This window comes from Eptesicus fuscus, chromosome 19 (assembly GCF_027574615.1).
Source record: "Eptesicus fuscus isolate TK198812 chromosome 19, DD_ASM_mEF_20220401, whole genome shotgun sequence".
Classification (NCBI taxonomy): Eukaryota; Metazoa; Chordata; class Mammalia; order Chiroptera; family Vespertilionidae; genus Eptesicus; species Eptesicus fuscus.
Genome location: NC_072491.1, coordinates 24,139,568 through 24,156,582, shown reverse-complemented (window position 1 = coordinate 24,156,582; position 17,015 = coordinate 24,139,568). Strand labels below are relative to the sequence as shown.

Sequence of the window (17,015 nt, the reverse complement as noted above, 5' to 3'; positions counted from 1 at the left end):
TCATGAATCACCTTAACGTCCCCAAGAGTCATGAGACATTAATGTTCCCTCTCCCCCCACCAAAAAAAAAGAAGCTTTAGACTAGTTCACTCTGACTCACAAAGCAAAACTGTGGAAGGATTTTAGCACTAAGACAAGCTACTTTCATGTTGCATTTATAAAACACCAGCATCTGAGTTCCTTTGCTCCATGTTACTCAGTAATTTGCAGCAAATTTTAAAAGCGTATTATTTGTTGCCTGCACTTGCTGTTTTCCTTGGGGATTTTAATTTAAGCAGGTGCTAAAATGATTGAAACTTATTGGGAGATGAAATAATGAGACACAAAGAGTAAAAGGTGTTTAGAAACTCTTAATTTTGCCATAAAACATTTACAATGTGCCAATACCAGTAGCTTCTGTGGATTAAAACAGTAAAAAGGGAAGGCTTGAGAGGGTACTTGAAAAATGAGTTTCATTTGCCAACCCAGCATCCCATAAACACAGAGGTGAGCTCAGAGGTATATCAACACTCTAGATGCATTTTAAGAGCAACAGTAAGGAAAAGAAACATAGAATGTGACATTTACATTAACATTCCAAGATAAGATAGTGTTCAATGTGCCCACTGAGTAAAGTACATTTGCTCACTTAGGAGTTCCTTAATGCCTCACCCTGATCTGCAACTCAATCTTGAAGGTGGATTCTGAAAGCCTACCAGGGTCTGGGAACATTCTGTGAGTCGGTGGTCAGGCACATTCCAGAATTTTTACCTCCGCCTTTAAGCAGGCCCCTGTAACATGTTGTTTCTCATTGTGGGAGGAGCGTTTCCCAGACTTTAGTCACTTGTATACAATCATCACAACTTTTGCCATATCCACATGCCACCTGTCTCATTAGACATTTAATATTCTCTTTAAATAAATTCACTTTTTATACTTAGCTTCTTCCTAAACAAAGGTATTCGTGAAATTACAGGCTTGATGTTCTAGTTGATGTCCACCTCTCTGTCTGGAGTGGTACTACCTAATACGTTAGCCATCCATCACCTGTGGCTGTTTACATTGAAATTAAGTAAAATTAAAAACCCAGTCCATCAGTAGCACTGGCCATGTATTAGAGTGTTCTGTGGCCACATGATACTCTATTACAGAACGTCTCCCTGGAGGCAGAGTTCTATTGGGCAGCACTGGTCCTCTGGTGTGTCAATGCTCATGGACATCCATGGCCAGGACGAGAAAGTCCGAACAGGATTTGAAATTCCACGTCCCTCCAATGTTTACAAATCATCCCATGTTTACAAAACAGCTCCGGCCAATGGTATCAGAAAGGGTAAAGTATGGTGGGCACATGATGCATTACACAGATCTTGTAACATAGAAACCCACACCTGAAACCTATATGTCCATGTGGACCAATCAATTTAATAAACAAATATTTAAAAAAAGAAAGGGTAAAGTACAGGTATGAATTTATACAGACAAATGGCTGGTGCTCAGCCAAAAGTACAAGCATAGCTGTATTGGGGGACTGGGAAAGCAGCTTCAGGTCACACTCTTTTTATCGATCTTTATTGCCTTATCTTCCTCTCCCGCTGATTGTTAAAGGAAGGCAATTCAAAACACCCCCTGTGGCCTGACTGCAATGGCTCAGTGGTTGAGTATTGACCTATGAACCAGGAGGTCATGGGTTTGATTCCCAGTCAGAGCACATGCCTGGGTTGCGGGCTCAATCCTTAGTAGGGGGTGTGTAGGAGGCAGCCAATCAATGATTCTCTCTCATCAATGATGTTTCTCTCTCTCTCCCTCTCCCTTCCTCTCTGAAATAAATTTAAAAAATAGTTTTTATAAAAATATCTTTAAAAAAAACAAATTAAAAAAACACACATTTTGATGATAAATTGTTTGGTATGAAATTAGAACTCACTTTCACTCTTAGCTTGTAAAGCTACAGCCCACAGTTGCCAGATGTGGCCTGTACATGGTGGTGTCTTTCAGCAAAGCCCTCCCACGTCAGCATGTTGGCCACCCCTGCCCTGCCCTCGGTTCTCCTTCACCTTCTATTCCTGACTCCCCTGTGAGAAGTTCTTCCATCTCTGCAACGTTTTTTGTGCCGTCTGTGCCTTATTTTGCAAAATGCTAGGAGCTTCCCAGATGCAGAGTAACTTAATGAATGCTATCATGGCTGTCGCCCTACACTGAGACCCTGGGGCTGGGGTGGTTGCATGTGTTCCTATTGTCCCATCGGAGCAGAGGTAGGTGATTAATCTGGCCTTTAGCTGAATTGACATAGAGAACACATGTCTAATTCATCCCGCGCACCAGAGATGTGCCTCGGGAGTTTTCCAACAAGGCTTTGCTTTGTCCCTTTTGAGTCTATCCTGGGTTTGACTCTGAGGCACTACACCACCACGAGCGCTCCGTCGGTGAACTGTACCTGCTCGGTGCCATCCGAAGGTCAGCCGCTTGGAGGGAGGCTTGGAGGACAGCCACAGGGAGAAGAGGCTGAGCAGGAAACCAGTCAGGTCAATCAAGAGGTGGGCAGCGTCTGTGACGACAGCAAGACTCCCAGCAATGTGGCCGCCTGGGGGTGCACAGTATCACATGGGGTGAGGATATAATGTCCCGCACAAGGGTTCCCAACCCACCAAGGGTCCCCAACCCGTAATGGGAAATCAGCCTGGAAAGGGGGGTTGGGGACCCTTGTGTGGGGCACAACTAGATTCCTATGTACTAACCCGAGTTGGTGAAATGTCACAGACCCACAGAGCTTCAGAAGACACATCAGCATCGATCCAATCCACCTCTTCTTCCCAGTTTGACAAGTAAAGAAACAGAGACCCAGAGAGTGGGTAGGATTTGAACATGTAGAAATGGATGTCTAGGGCAAGGCCATTGCTAAGGGGTAAAGGTACAGAGATTGGAGAGTGTGGGCATTCTTGGGTATCATCCCCGTTAGACCAGGCCATGAGGATTCAGAAAGGGCAGTGCAAAACAATGAGGCTGCAGAGGGAAAGGCCAGATTCACAGGGTCTCACACTCCAACTGAGGACCTGGACTTCCGTCTGTAAACCAGATGACACAATGGCCCACGGATGGGTTTTTATTTATATTCTTGCCTTGCGATTTTACCATAGTCTTTACTGCTTCTGTCTTCTCTACTAATTTGCATTATCCACCTGAGTTCGAGACCCCTGTGAGGAATAGGGGGGACAGTAAGGCGAAAGGACAGGCACCTTCTAAAGGGACTCCTGAGTGCAACAGTCCAGTGAAGCAAGGGAAGAGAACCCACGCCGCGGAGGCCCGCCTGGCTGTTCTCTCTGTTCCCTGGGCTCCCTCTGCTTCCCTCTAGTTCTCTTTTGAGCAAAGACCTCCAGCCTCCAAAGTGGAAGCCAAAGGAAAGCCTTGCCTCTTCCTTCCCGAACAGAGCTTGTTGTTTGAGAGCAATAACCTTTATTGCTTTCCACCTCGTCTTCCCAGCAAAGAGCTTTTGCTGACGGATAGTCCTCCCAGCGGCTGTTTATTGCCTCCTGCACTAAAAAGCGACGGCGGCTGTCAGTCATCAGCCCTCGGTCATCAGACTCACCTTGTCGGCTAATGATTTTTAAAAATTACATATATGGCTCATAATTGCAATCATCCCCACAGACTGCTGGCTCTCGCTGCAGTTAATAACGGGTTTGTCAAAGTTTAATGGTCTGAGGGAAAGGAGTCTTCAAGCTTGTTACTGAGCTGTCAGTGCAAAAATCACAATGATTCATTAGCCAAAAAGTAACATTTTGCTAACAAATCAAGCTGTCCTTCCAATTACCCTGAAATGTTGCTCTATCTGCCAAACTGGGGCTTGATAATGAAGCTGTGTTGCTAATGCATTATTTCTTGCCCGGAAAATGACTGCAGGCAGATAAGCAGCATGCCACCATCTCAGCAATGAGTGATGATGGTGATTCTATGTGCTGAGCTGAAATCGTAGCCCAAGCCAAGGAAATGAGGTCTTACGGGGTTTCTTCAAGAGGCTCCGCTGAGTCAGGAGGCAACTGAGAAAGAAAAATGGCCTGGCTTTCGAAGAAGCATGTTAATAGGGGAGTTCCGGAAACCAAGAACCATTTTGCAACCATCAGAACTACTTTTAAGAACCATCCAGAAAATTGTGAGCAATCATGATGAGTGGCTGTGGAGCAAATTGTTTGCAAGAGGTAGTTTGCAACTGAACTTGCATTTGCTTCTGAATGCATGGGGTATGACTGACAATTAATTCAATCATCCCATCGGTATTTGTTGAGCCCTTACTGTGCACGGTGCAGGAAGAGGATACACAAAGATAAAGTTTAAAAATCCCAGTCTCCCCCAACCTACATGGCTCAGTGGTTGAGCATCAACCTATGAACCAGGAGGTCACAACTGGATTCCTGGTCAGGGCACATGCCCAGGTTGTGGGCTCAATCCCCACTGGGGGTGTGCAGGAGGCAGCCAGTCAATGATTCTCTCTCTCTCCTCTCCCTTCCTCTCTGAAATCAATAATAATAAAAAAACACACAAAAATATTGCAGTCCCTCTTTTCCGTGATCTCACTAACACTCACTGTGCTGAAGACATGCATGACAAATAGACTAGAAGAATAAAAAGCCACTCCCACTGGGAGCTTTGGGAAACTTTTCACAGGAGAGAAGGGGAAGAATTAGCTAGAAGAGAAGGGTTTCTCAGGGAGAGGTAATAACAGGAATGAGAACAGAGAGAACTGGAAGAGCATGGAACCTTTGTGGAAAAGCAGATGTGGATTGTTGGAGGAGTAATGGGAAATCAGACGGCAAAGGTGGGCTGGGGACCCTTGTGTGGGGCATTATATGTCATGCTAAAGAACTTGAATGTTATCCTATGGGATCAGGGGATCTACTTATGATTTGGAGGCTAGGTCGTGACACGTTCAGATCAGTATTTATGAGGGCGATCTTTGCCAGCAATCCGGAGACTGGCCTGGAGGGAGAAGCAGCTAGCAGTTAACACACAAGGGTAACAGCCAAAGGAAATGATGATAAAGGCCTGAAGTAAGGCGGCAGCCCTCATTGGTCTGGATTACTTGGCAAGATGTAGAGAGTGATGCACTTATACCCAGGTAGGAGAGGACTGCATTCTGGAAACAGACCCTACTGAGGGCCTGTCGGTGGAGATGACAGCAGAAGACCAGGGGACCACTGGGCCTGGGTCTCATGTTCACCGCAGGGTCAGGGTTGCTGTGAAGCACACATGATGCTTTCTGTGCAGACATGGACATACTGACCGGACTGAAAGAGCGAAATGGTTGTCTGACAGCATTCGCCTTGTTTCCCGTTCCTGGACTACACCATTGTATGCTAGTAAGCCATATTTTAAAAATTCTCTCATTGCCTTATGAATAGCATTGTTATACTATGTAACTTGTTATGCCAAAAACTCGTGGAGTTATTATGTAACAAGTATTCAAAACACACCACAGTTTGCATAGGCATGTTTTGACATTTCTTAAATCTTTAATACCAGGAGCATCCGGAAATGTAAGTGGTGGGAGCTACTGACACACCCTGGCTCTAGTGGAGAGTAAGTCTCTTATCAATGAAGCTTGTGGTTACCACACCACCCAGCTGTATCTTTTTCTTACTATGAAGATATATTATTTTTTTATTCTGAGATACTTACCGTCTCCCCCAGCCAGCCTCCAGCTCTGTTTTTCTATCGAGCAACATAGTGCCTCCTCCATTCTTGCTTACCTCTAAGCAGTCCTGCTGCAGGATGCTTTTCCTGACCACTCTGTTTCTTCCAGGATTGGCCATAGCTGAGCTTATTTTTTGTGAGTTTTTTGTGTCTTTATGTCCATCTTTTCAAATTGGGATACATGTTTACATCTACAATGTAACTCATCTCTTTATGGCCTTTCTACAATTAGGAATTTCACAAGCAATCAGAAAGAGTCCCAATTCAAATTCTTACCATTTGCAACAGCATGAATGGAACTGGAGAGCATTATGCTAAGCGAAATAAGCCAGTCAGAGAAAGATAGATATCACATGATCTCACTCATTTGTGGAATATAAAGAACATCATTAAACCGATGAACAAAAATAGATACAGACACAAAGAAGCATCAAACAGACTGTCAAACTTCAGCAGGAAGGCAAGGGAGGGCTGGGGGAGTGGCTAAGACATCAACCAAAGGACTTGTATGCATGCATATAAGCATAACCAGACACTAGGGAGGTGAGGGCATATGCTGGGGGGTGAGGGAGGCTGGGGAGAGGTCAATGGGGGGAAAAGGAGACATATGTACTACTATTTGTAATACTTTAAACAAAAAAGAAGAGTCCCAATTCAACAGGTTCAAAGGACATTGATGCGTATAGCCTTCTTGAATCTTGAATTCCTCCCTCCCATTTGCTCTACAAATTGAGTTCAGTTCTCTCTCTAAACACAGATCTATGACCTGGTTCTCCTCTGTTTAAAATGTCAATTACTTCTCCAGGCTTGCAGAATGAGTCCAGGTTCCCCATTCTGCATGGTCCTTCTTGAACCCTCAACTACTGTTCTAGTTTTATTCTCCACAACCATGTTTTACCCTCCACCACTACCTTAGGTAGGTCCTTTCATTGGTAAGTCATAACTGCCTAACTCAAACTAGCTTAAATAGTAGCAACAATCAAATGATAATGTATTGACTCAGTAACTGAGGACAGATCTGGGTGGGATGGGACTGGGTGCAGCCTACACTCAGGTTCAAAAATCTTGGTGCTCCCCTCCGTGTCCAACTATTTTTTTTATGGGGGCTATAAAAATAAAATACTTTTATTTTTAAAATGGTACTACAGGGACAATATACATTCAAAAGTGTCCTTTTAGGTTGACTAAAACTTTTCTTTTTTTTAATTTCTTTATTGATTAAGGTATCACATATTTGTCCTCATCCCCCCATTCCCATCCCAAACCCCTCCCCACGCATGCCCCCCCCTGTTGTCCATGACCACTGGTTAGGCTCATATGCATGCATACAAGTCCTTTGGTTGATCTCTCCCCCTTATCCCCACCCTTCCCTACCTTCCCTCTGAGGTCCGACAGTCTGATCCATGCTTCTTTGTCTCTGGGTCTGTTCTTGTTCATCAGTCTATGTTGTTCATCATTTCCCCTAGATGAGTGAGATCATGTGCTACTAGAAATACACTTATAAGAACCGAAAATGAGACAAGCAATAATGGTTATGCTGAGAGACAAATGAATCAGTCTGTAGTGAGTGTCCAACTATTGCTATTTATTGTCCTAGTGAAGACAGACTTCCTCCCCTTCGGCAAGAAAAGTGGGCCTCTGGAAGCTCCAGGTTCAGAGCATGTCAGCATAGTCTTTGCAGAGTAAACAGAGCTTTCCCCTCTAGCCTCCCTATGTAAAGACCCAGAGACGCTGGTTAATCCAGCTTGGCATCTCACACCCAGCCTTGTCTATGAGCATGAGGTACCTGGGCCAGGATACCAGAACTGCAACCAGGCTGTGAGTGTGAGAAAGCTTGCTGAACACGCAGTACCAGTTCACTACCAACAGTGGCACCCAAATGTGGCTGCCTAGCAGACTCACTTGAATTGCTTCCTGAGAACACATACTTCCTGTCCTGTTGCAGACCCACCCGCTTGCTCAGTCTCTCCAGGCAAGGCTGGTATTTACTACTGCGGGACCACAGCAACAATCAGGTGCTGCTCATTCAGGCCCCTCCATCCGAAAGGCCCTCTCATCTCCCTCTTAGCCACCTCTCAATGTCTACCCCTCCCTCAAGGATTTGCTCAAATCCCATATCCTGCAGGAGTGATCTGAGAATAATAATTGCTTTCTCTGACATGGTCAAAATGACTTTAGGGAGGAAGTGAGCTGTGGGCTGGGCTCTTGAATCATGGCCAGTGTTTTGATGAGTGTGGGGGATGAAGGCAAGTGTTTTTTCATTCAAATGAAAAGGCATACGCCAAAGCTACAGAGATATTAAGGCATAATGATTATTTTTGCATTCGATGAATAAATGGCTGAAACAGAAAGCCGTGTAGGGAAGTAGTAAAGGAAAGAGACTGATAGTCTGTTTGGCAGCCAGATGGTGGAATGACTTGAAAGCCAAAGTAAGAGTTTTTCATTTTGTCCAGGATGCCAGAGCTCCCCAATATATTGTTCTCTCTCACTTGGGGCTTAGCACAGAGGGAGCCCCTAAACCAGGCTATTGTTGCCACCGGTATTCTTGCCAGTTTACCTCAGTGCCCAGTAAAAGTTCCTACATCTGCCATGATGGGGAAAGGCTGTCAAGGGCTGAACTAGGCAACAGGGAGCCAGAGAAGAATTTTGAAGACAGAATCAACATGATGAGAGCCATGTTTTAGGAAAATCTGCTCAAAATAAATACAGCTCAAATTCCAAATGGTTGTCAGTATCCACTTAATTTCTTTACTGACATCACTTTCCTCTGACTCTAAAAGTCACATTAGAACACAGAGACCTATCCAGGAATGAGAAGATAGCTTCCCATTTTACCCCCTAAAAATGCAAGTCATTTTTTTAAAAGCAAAGTGATAGAGCATACGAATGGGTATAAGGAGAAAAGTGAGTTTTTTTTTGGATGGAATAATCATCCATTCTCAGGTGGTTATTAATTTTTTCTCTATTACCCAAAAGGTAGCATAAATTAATAACCATCTGAAAATGGATGATTATTCCATTAGCATCTGCTAAGCTATTTTTTTCCACTATAATGGCTGGCAATCAGAATTAATTGTTTTCTTCAAGCTATGGAGTCTTATGGCCTATGTACTCAGACTTTTATTGCTTTTCAAAACTGGAAAAGAACTTAGACTTATCCAGCCCAAGACAGATCCAGGGTTGTTAATAACCTTCTTCCAGTTGGTTTACAAAAATAATTGATAGCACACAGTTTCTAGAGCCAGGGTAAGTCTTTTGAAGGAACTGACTTAATAGCTTGTGGAGTAGCAAATAATGTACTTGTCACAGTTCCAACCTGGAAAACGCCCTGTGGATACCCACTGACACCTTTGCCAAAGGAGTATTCTTTTTCATTATTGAAATTCATAAGGTTTTGGACAATATTGCATGGCTCATGAAAGAGACTGACAAAATGGAAAATCTGAAAAACAGAACCCATTGGTGATGTCCGGAAATTCACATCCTTCCAATAAAGTCCTGGCACCGCCCCATTGCAAACGCAGCTCAGGAAGATGTAGAGACTGGCTTGTTTCCTCCACTACTTTCTGCCTCTGCTTCCTCCTGGATCCGTGTGGATGCTGAGAATCGGTGGCATCTTCTCCCCAGCTGATGTCTAATCAGTAGTCTGAAGCGAGATGGTCTTTCATTCACAAAACTCACTTTTCTCCTTATACCCCTTCTTAAAATCACAATTAGGTTTTGGAGAAACCCGAACAAAATGATTCTCATGCTTAATTAAAATAATAAACTAAAATAAATTATGTTTATCTTTTTTTCTGTTAAACAAGGAATGATAAGGGAAGAATAAGAGATATTGTAACATACAAATTTGCATTAATTAAATGTGTTAGTACTGACAAGAATCAGCAACAGGAATCATGAAATACCTTAGAACCAAACCCTATTGTTTATAAAAATTTGATAAATGATATAAGAAGCATCAAAAATCAATGGAGAAAATAATTATTTCATAAATGATACTGGAAACATTGTTAGCTGTTTAGAAAAAGATTTTTTTTTCAATTCTTAGAATCTATCTACTTTCACATTGATTGAAAACTGAACAACAACAAAAGGGTATTTATCTTCTCAGTCCCTGGGAAGGCTTACTAGGCACTAAATTGGTTAAAGAGTAGTAAAAAAAATCAGCTAAAAATAAAATGTTCGATACAATTATCTCTACAAAATTTTAATATTCTCTATGTCAAACCAAAAATTAAACAAAAATTAAAAAGCAAACAAAAAGCAGTAAAAATACTAACAAACATAACAAAAGTTTAATATCCTAATACAGTGGTCGGCAAACTCATTAGTCAACAGAGCCAAATATCAACAGTACAACGACTGAAATTTCTTTTGAGAGCCGAAAACCAACTTCTGCACATGGGCCACGAAGCTTCAATCACACTGTATGTGCGCACCCACACGTGGTTATTTTGTGGGGGAGCCACAGTCAAGGGGCAAAAGAGCCACATGTGGCTCACGAGCCGCAGTTTGCTGACCACTGTCCTAATATATAAAGAGCTCCCAGAGATCAATATAGCGAATTAGAAGTTATCTAAAAAACAGACATTGAGAGGCCACCAGGAATGCATTTACAGGGAAATACAGATCACTAATAAGCATGCAAAAAAATATTCTAGTACTAATGGATGTTAAAATAAAGCATATTCATTTTTATATTAACAAAGATTTCTAAAAGATTAAAATAAGTTCTGGTAAAGATTGGAGAGAAATCATTTTCATGCAGACCTGGCAGACATAGGAATTGTATTAAGCTTTCTGGATAGCAGTTTGGCAACATGCATCAAGAAGTAATAAAAATATTCATGTCCTTCAACCAACTATTTCCATTTTTAGGACTCTCTTTAAAGGGATTAACCAGAAAGGCAGGCAGAGTTTTATTCAAGATTTTTTATTGCAGCATTGTCCATAAACAGGAAAAAGAATCCCTAAATTTCTAACAATAGAGAGATGGTTCTTTAAATCACAGTGGAGTGTACATTGTTCAGGCGTGAAAGTATTTCAAGAGCATTTGATGGCATGGTCAAAAGCATTTAGTGTGCTCTCGGCTGTGTTGAAAAACCGAGCTATGAATAGAAAATATATTGTATGGAAATACTTCATAATTTTATTGGCAGTTACCACCCTAATGTGGGATAGTGATGAATGTTATTACGTTTCCTTCTATTTTCCAACGTATCTACAATGAGCACATTGTTACTTCATACTTAATAGAAAAGGTTAACTCTCACTTTAAAAGAAGAACCGAGGTCACCCTCCTGTAACGATGTAGGATTTTGTTTGCTTGTTTAATCAGAGAAGCCTCGTTGAGAAATACTCACCCACAACCTCTGCAATCATGAAGACGAAGCATATTCCCGAAGCAGCCCAGAGTTTCCACTTGGCGTAGACTTGCTCATTTGCCCTGTTCTCTGTGGCCTTGGCATTACCGTGACAGTGATAGATGGCTCCGGACCCCAGCTCCTCTGGCTTCTCCCCAGAACAGTGATCTTTATTCACGGGTTTCTGCTGGCGATCCACACTGCGCATGAGTTTGACAGAAGCAAGAAATGAACATGGTTGCAAACACCACTGACAGCCCTACCCATTCTCTGAACCACTGTGAGGACATTTGCCAGCTGTCTAGGAAGTTGTAATTCACAGCTCCTTCTACAAGAAATAGCAAGTGTAAGGAAGAAGCAAGCAATGTCTATCTGAAGTCTCAACTACTAAAAGTTTTGCTCTTATTCAGCCAAACTCTTCTTCAGTCTCTACTACCAGTGATTAAGAGATAGCAAAGGAACAGGAGAAAGGAAGCAGATACATTTCCTTCCCAATAACTTCATTTTGAAAAGATAGTGGATACTGTCCCACAAATCAAAAAAGGAGTGGGAACATTGTTAAATATGTGTCTAGGAGCCAGCTGATGATTCAAATTCCCACCATTGCGTGCCATCACTGTCACTTTCTTCTCCACAACAACATTGTTAATAGATCATAGCAGTTTTCCCTGCTAAGTCCATATGGACCCTCAGAAACCATCTTAACACAGCATTGCACACAATCTCTACCAATCCATGGAAGTTGAGACTTACTTATACTTCCTATAGCACGCAGGTCTACTAGCTCTGCTCACACAGAAATCATTATTTAGAGCCATTTATAGAATTATAGAAGTTCACAGATGGAAAGATTATAGATAACATTTAGTCCAACCCCATAGTTTCTTGGCTGAAATAATTAAGGTTCAGAGAGGTTAAGTAATTGCCTGAGGACAAATAGCCAGGAAATTGCAGAGCTGGGATTCCAAGACTTCCTGTTTTTTTCCAGGTCATCCCACTTTGCTTCCCTACCTGAACTTCAGTAAATCTAAAACCAATCTTTACTGATGCAAATGTTGATGTTCACAGATCTTGAACTAATCAGATTTAATTTTTAAATAAACTTATTAGAAGCATTAATAAGATTATTAGAATTAAGAGCTTTGTATTCCTGACTTTGAAAGGTACAAAAACAGAAATAATTAAGCCTCCAGTTGAAGAGCTATTTCATTTGTCTTATCGCCAGCTGGAATTAAAGATCTGCAGTCTTCCGCTTACTGGTAGATGATGATTTTGATTCTGACTCTAATTATCATTATACTTATTTTTTCTGAATAAAAGAATATATTTATTATAGAAAATTGGGAATTACAGAAAAGCACAAACAGAGAGGGAAATTACTGGTAACCTTACTTGCAGGAGACAATCACTATGGACATGTTGTTGTTTAGCTTTGTAATACACAAACACACTTTTTGTACATAATTAGAGGCCATGTTAATTAGGATGTTTTTTATTGCAAGTGCAGAAAACAAAGCTCATGCTAGGTTAACCAATAAGTGGGGATTATTGGTTGTGAAACTGAAAATGTCTGGAGGTTGTGGGCTTCAGACTGGTTTATCAGGGCTCTGGATCCCTTGCTTTAGTTCTAACCATGCTTCAGGCAGTTTTCCTCATGATAGTGGGATGGTTGCCTAAGGCAGTCAGGACCACACACTTGCTGTTTCTTATGCAAGGAATGAAAGTGTCCTCATTTCCAACTGCTAAACAAGAGTTCTAAGTTGCATGCTGAGTTGGCCAAATGAAAACCAACCCCTAGACCCAGAGGAATATGGATGGGCTGATTGGCTCAGACCTTGTTCCAATCAGAATATTGGCTAAACCCAGCCATGCTGACTCCTCGAGCTGAGAATGGGGTAAATACTACCTAAATCACATGGTTGCAACTCCATGGGGATTGTGGATGACATGACTCTGTCACCAGAGGATCCTACCAAAGATACAGCTTTGGGACCTGAATCTTAGCTGTATTTATTGTTAACATTTCCTCAATTTATTAAATATTCTGCATCATTACTTTTAACCTGTAGAGATTGTTATATTTAATATAGATATGTCACAACATAATTAACTGAATTCCTATTATTGAACAATTCGTTTTTTTCTAATTATTTGCTCAGATAAGCACCACTGTGATTCATATTCTTATAGTTAATCTTTGCTCAATATATTATTATCTGCTTAAAGTGTAATCCTAGAAGGGAAATTGCTTGGTCGAAGAGTATCCATAATTTTAAGGACTTCGATGTATATTGCCAAGCTGACTTCGGAAGGTTTGTACCAATGATGTTAATAGCACTCAGGATTTTGAGCAGTTCCACAAACTCTTCATATTGCAATAGGAACCACTTGGCAAGAGGCACATCAAGTATTTATACTTTTACATTGTTGCCTTGGTAATGTGATATGTGCCCTGATAACAAACAGCCACATACTGTAACGGTGTGGGTCCCAATGGTCATCAATTCAAAGGACCCTGAGAAACTACCTGAATGCATTTGTTGTACATAATAATCCCCACTTATTGGTTAACCTAGCATGAGCTTTGTTTTCTGCACTTGCAATAAAAAACATCCTAATTAACATGGTCTCTAATTATGTACAAAAAGTGTGTTTGTATATTACAAAGCTAAACAACAACATGTCCATAGTGATTGTCTCCTGCAGGTAAGGTTACCAGTGATTTCCCTCTCTGTTTGTGCTTTTCTGTAATCCCCAATTTTCTATAATAAATATATTCTTTTATTCAGAAAAAAATAAGAATAATGATAATTAGAGTCAGAATCAAACCCATGAGCAAGACAGGGCCACCCATTGTTCTAGCACTGTCTACATGAGCACTGGTTTATTTTATATTTTCCATGAATCTCGTGGCCAGAGAAAACCAGGTGGTAAGTGACCAGGAGAGAGAACTTACCGCTGGGCAGTTTAGAAGGCAGGAATCCCACCAGAGCATAGCCTGTGGGCAATGCCACAAGGGAAAAATGCAAGAACGCTGGCCAATTTTGACTTGTAAATACTGCTTTCCTGTAGACCTCAGATTGACCAATATGGCTATCCTTTGGGCTGAGATTGAACTTGAAGCACTCAGCCAGACATCTAACAGTGGGCCTCATAGGGTCCATTGACATGGGATGCAGAGTGTTCATATATGTGTATGTGTGTGTTTTATGGACGCATAAAAATGTCCACAGTCTTCACTGGGCTCCCCAAAGAATCTGTGACTCGAAAAGTGAAAACCCCAAGTTAAAATGCATTCCCCGTCACCTCATTAGAGCAAAGTGGTCTAAGCTGTCTACGTGCAGTGCAGGCTCTTGAGCTGAAGGATAATGTGAATCTCCAGAAGAATTTTTTAAAAGATGGTTCTAGAAAGCAAATGCTATGATGTGTCCAAAAATGAAATGGAAATTTGCTGCCACTGAATTAATCACTATGGATTTCCACACATTATAATATAGTTGAGGCTCTGTAAAGCAGGAACAATACAGAAGCAAAGAAATTCACTACAGCATCAAAGAGAAAAAAAGGGGAGAAACAGGTTTCTGACTGGGAATATGAGGGAACAGGATAATTTCTTCCGGGTCTCATATCTTTTTATTTGAAAAGAAAAGAAAAACAGGCCTGACAGTTTTTATCATCACCATATCCTGCAAGCTAAACCCATGTCTGAGGCAAATGAGACTCTATAACCATAAATGGTTGGCTTTCTGTGCCTCACAGAGTGCTAATGGTCTATTTTAGTGAAAAGGGAAATAGTGTTATTTCAATAAAGTACAGATGCTCTATTAAAAGTGTCCAAAGTGTGAACAATTTGTTGTACAAAATTTCTGCCTGACCTAACATGAGTTTTTATTGTTTATGAACTCAAAAAAATCACATCTAATATTACTTTCTAAGAAAAATAATTCTTATAAGGTGAGATAATAGATGAGTTTGGTTCTTTGTCATATGTTTGCAAAGCAAAGTTATAAATATCCTGAGAGAGAAAGCTTTTCTTTGCAGCTGCTCAGACAGTTGATTCTATCAAATATGATGTTGCTGCTCTTTGGAATATTAATTTGGTCCCATGAAACACACAGCACAACGCGTATTATTAATGGATAAGTATTTTCTTAACTTCTGCTCCTAGCATGAATGTATTTCAGATTTTCATTCTTTCATCTCTACGTATTGAGTTTCTCTTTGCTCCCCACTTGGATTGAATTCCCCAAACACACAAAACTCATTCTTACATGTCTCTGTCTTTACCCAGCAATATCTCCGTCTGAACAGCTTTCCTTAACCCTACTTCCTGTGTCAGGTTCCTCTAACCTTACTCTAATTCCCTTTATTTTTCAGTGCTCAACCTATCGCTTCTGAAAAGCTTTCTCTGACTGCCATAGACCAGCAAAGACCTAGGTTTCCTTGAGATATTCTCATTGAACACCCTCAGAATGACACTTACATGCTATTTTGTAATTGATTTTTTTCTTATATGTATTCCATATTAGACTCCAAGTTTCTAGAGGACAGAGATCTGGGACTAGGAATCTTTTCTTCTCCATTATATATCCAGGTGTGTTCAATCCATAATTTTTTTAAAAAGGTAAACAAATTAATATATTGCACATGGCACTGTGGGGGATATTCACAGGAACTAGAACTATGTAGAACATTAAACACAGCTCTTTTTATGTCAGGTGTATATACTCAATAATGATATTATATGATTAAGAAAATAGCAAATAATTTTTTATGCGAAGAGAAAAGCACTAGGTGTGGATGGAATAAGGGTAGAAGGATGAATTGGCAGAAGATGATGCAAGAAGTTGACAAATAATTTTAACATCAATGTAACTACAATTTTGTCACATCATTGAAAAGCCTCCCTCCTTACTAAACATAATGTAATAAAATGTACTATCTATTTTAAAAGTAGAATTAATTGAGGAAAAGAAAGGCAAACACATTAGATTGTTTATGTCTATTTTCTGGAAGGAAATCTACAGATGGAAAGACATTCATAAAGAGTGTCCTTCATGCTCTTAGGATACTTAAGACTCAAATCATGAGGAGTATTGCATGTTTCAGGATATGAATTATACAAGTCTTCCAACAGTTTATAAAATTTTACAAAATGTCCCAAGTTGCAGAGCAAAAGTTCCCAGTTTGAAGCTGTGGGATCTAGGGATGTATTGAGGATTGAAGACAGAAAGCCGTGAAGCAGAAACAGATGGCTGTTACCTGTCTAGTGTGAAGGCATACATCTTGGTGGCTTTGTCATTCACAAGATAAGTTCTTTCCAGAAACTCCATAGTGGCCAGGATGAGAGCTTTCGCTGCGACTGTAGTATTATTGTTGTTGTTGTTGCTCTGCTGCTGCTGTTTAACTCACTGGCCAGTTTGGGAAGCAAAGCGGCATTACAAGTATTCACACACTTCCCAACGAAAAAAATAAAAGGGCTTCCGGGACTTAAAAGAACAAGCCTCCTACATCAGTGTTCTTGTAGGTCTGCTAAACTGACAGCCTCCTGGAGTGCCATCTGGCCCCATTCTCTCACCCACAGGTTCCCTTCCTAGAGAGACGTGCAGGGAGGATCCCATGAAGTGTGTGTGTGTGTGTGTGTGTGTGTGTGTGTGTGTGTGTGTGTGTGTGTTTCCCATGCTATCTGATTCCATTGTGCTTTCTAAGAGGTGGAGGACTCAGGGCTTCCTTCTAATTGCTGATGTAGAGATTTGGTCTTCAGAGCTCACCTGAGTGATCTGCAAACAACTACCCTCTGTACAATAACCTCATTTTTTTCTTTTCTTTCCTTTATTTATTTATTTATTTATTTATTTATTTATTTGTTTGTTTGTTTGTTTTTGGTGGGGGGAGTCTCTCTCTCTCTCTCTCTCTCTCTCTCTCTCTCTCTCTCTCTCTCTCTCTCTCCCTACCTAAAGGCATTTCTCCTGCCATTTAGTTCTA

General features: G+C 41.0%; 1 protein-coding gene across 1 annotated transcript in view; it reads right to left on the bottom strand.

Moving 5' to 3' along the window:
• The window catches only part of SLC30A8 (solute carrier family 30 member 8), a 28,475-nt gene extending 12,112 nt beyond the window's left edge, over positions 1-16,363 (bottom strand). Inside the window, exons 1-3 of the mRNA XM_008143376.3 lie at positions 16,293-16,363; positions 11,031-11,230; positions 2,414-2,560 (exon numbers count right to left, since the gene is read on the bottom strand). Coding sequence (XP_008141598.2) covers positions 2,414-2,560; positions 11,031-11,230; positions 16,293-16,363 — 418 coding nt within the window. The remainder of the gene's footprint in view (positions 1-2,413; positions 2,561-11,030; positions 11,231-16,292) is intronic.
• Positions 16,364-17,015: the final 652 nt, after the last annotated feature.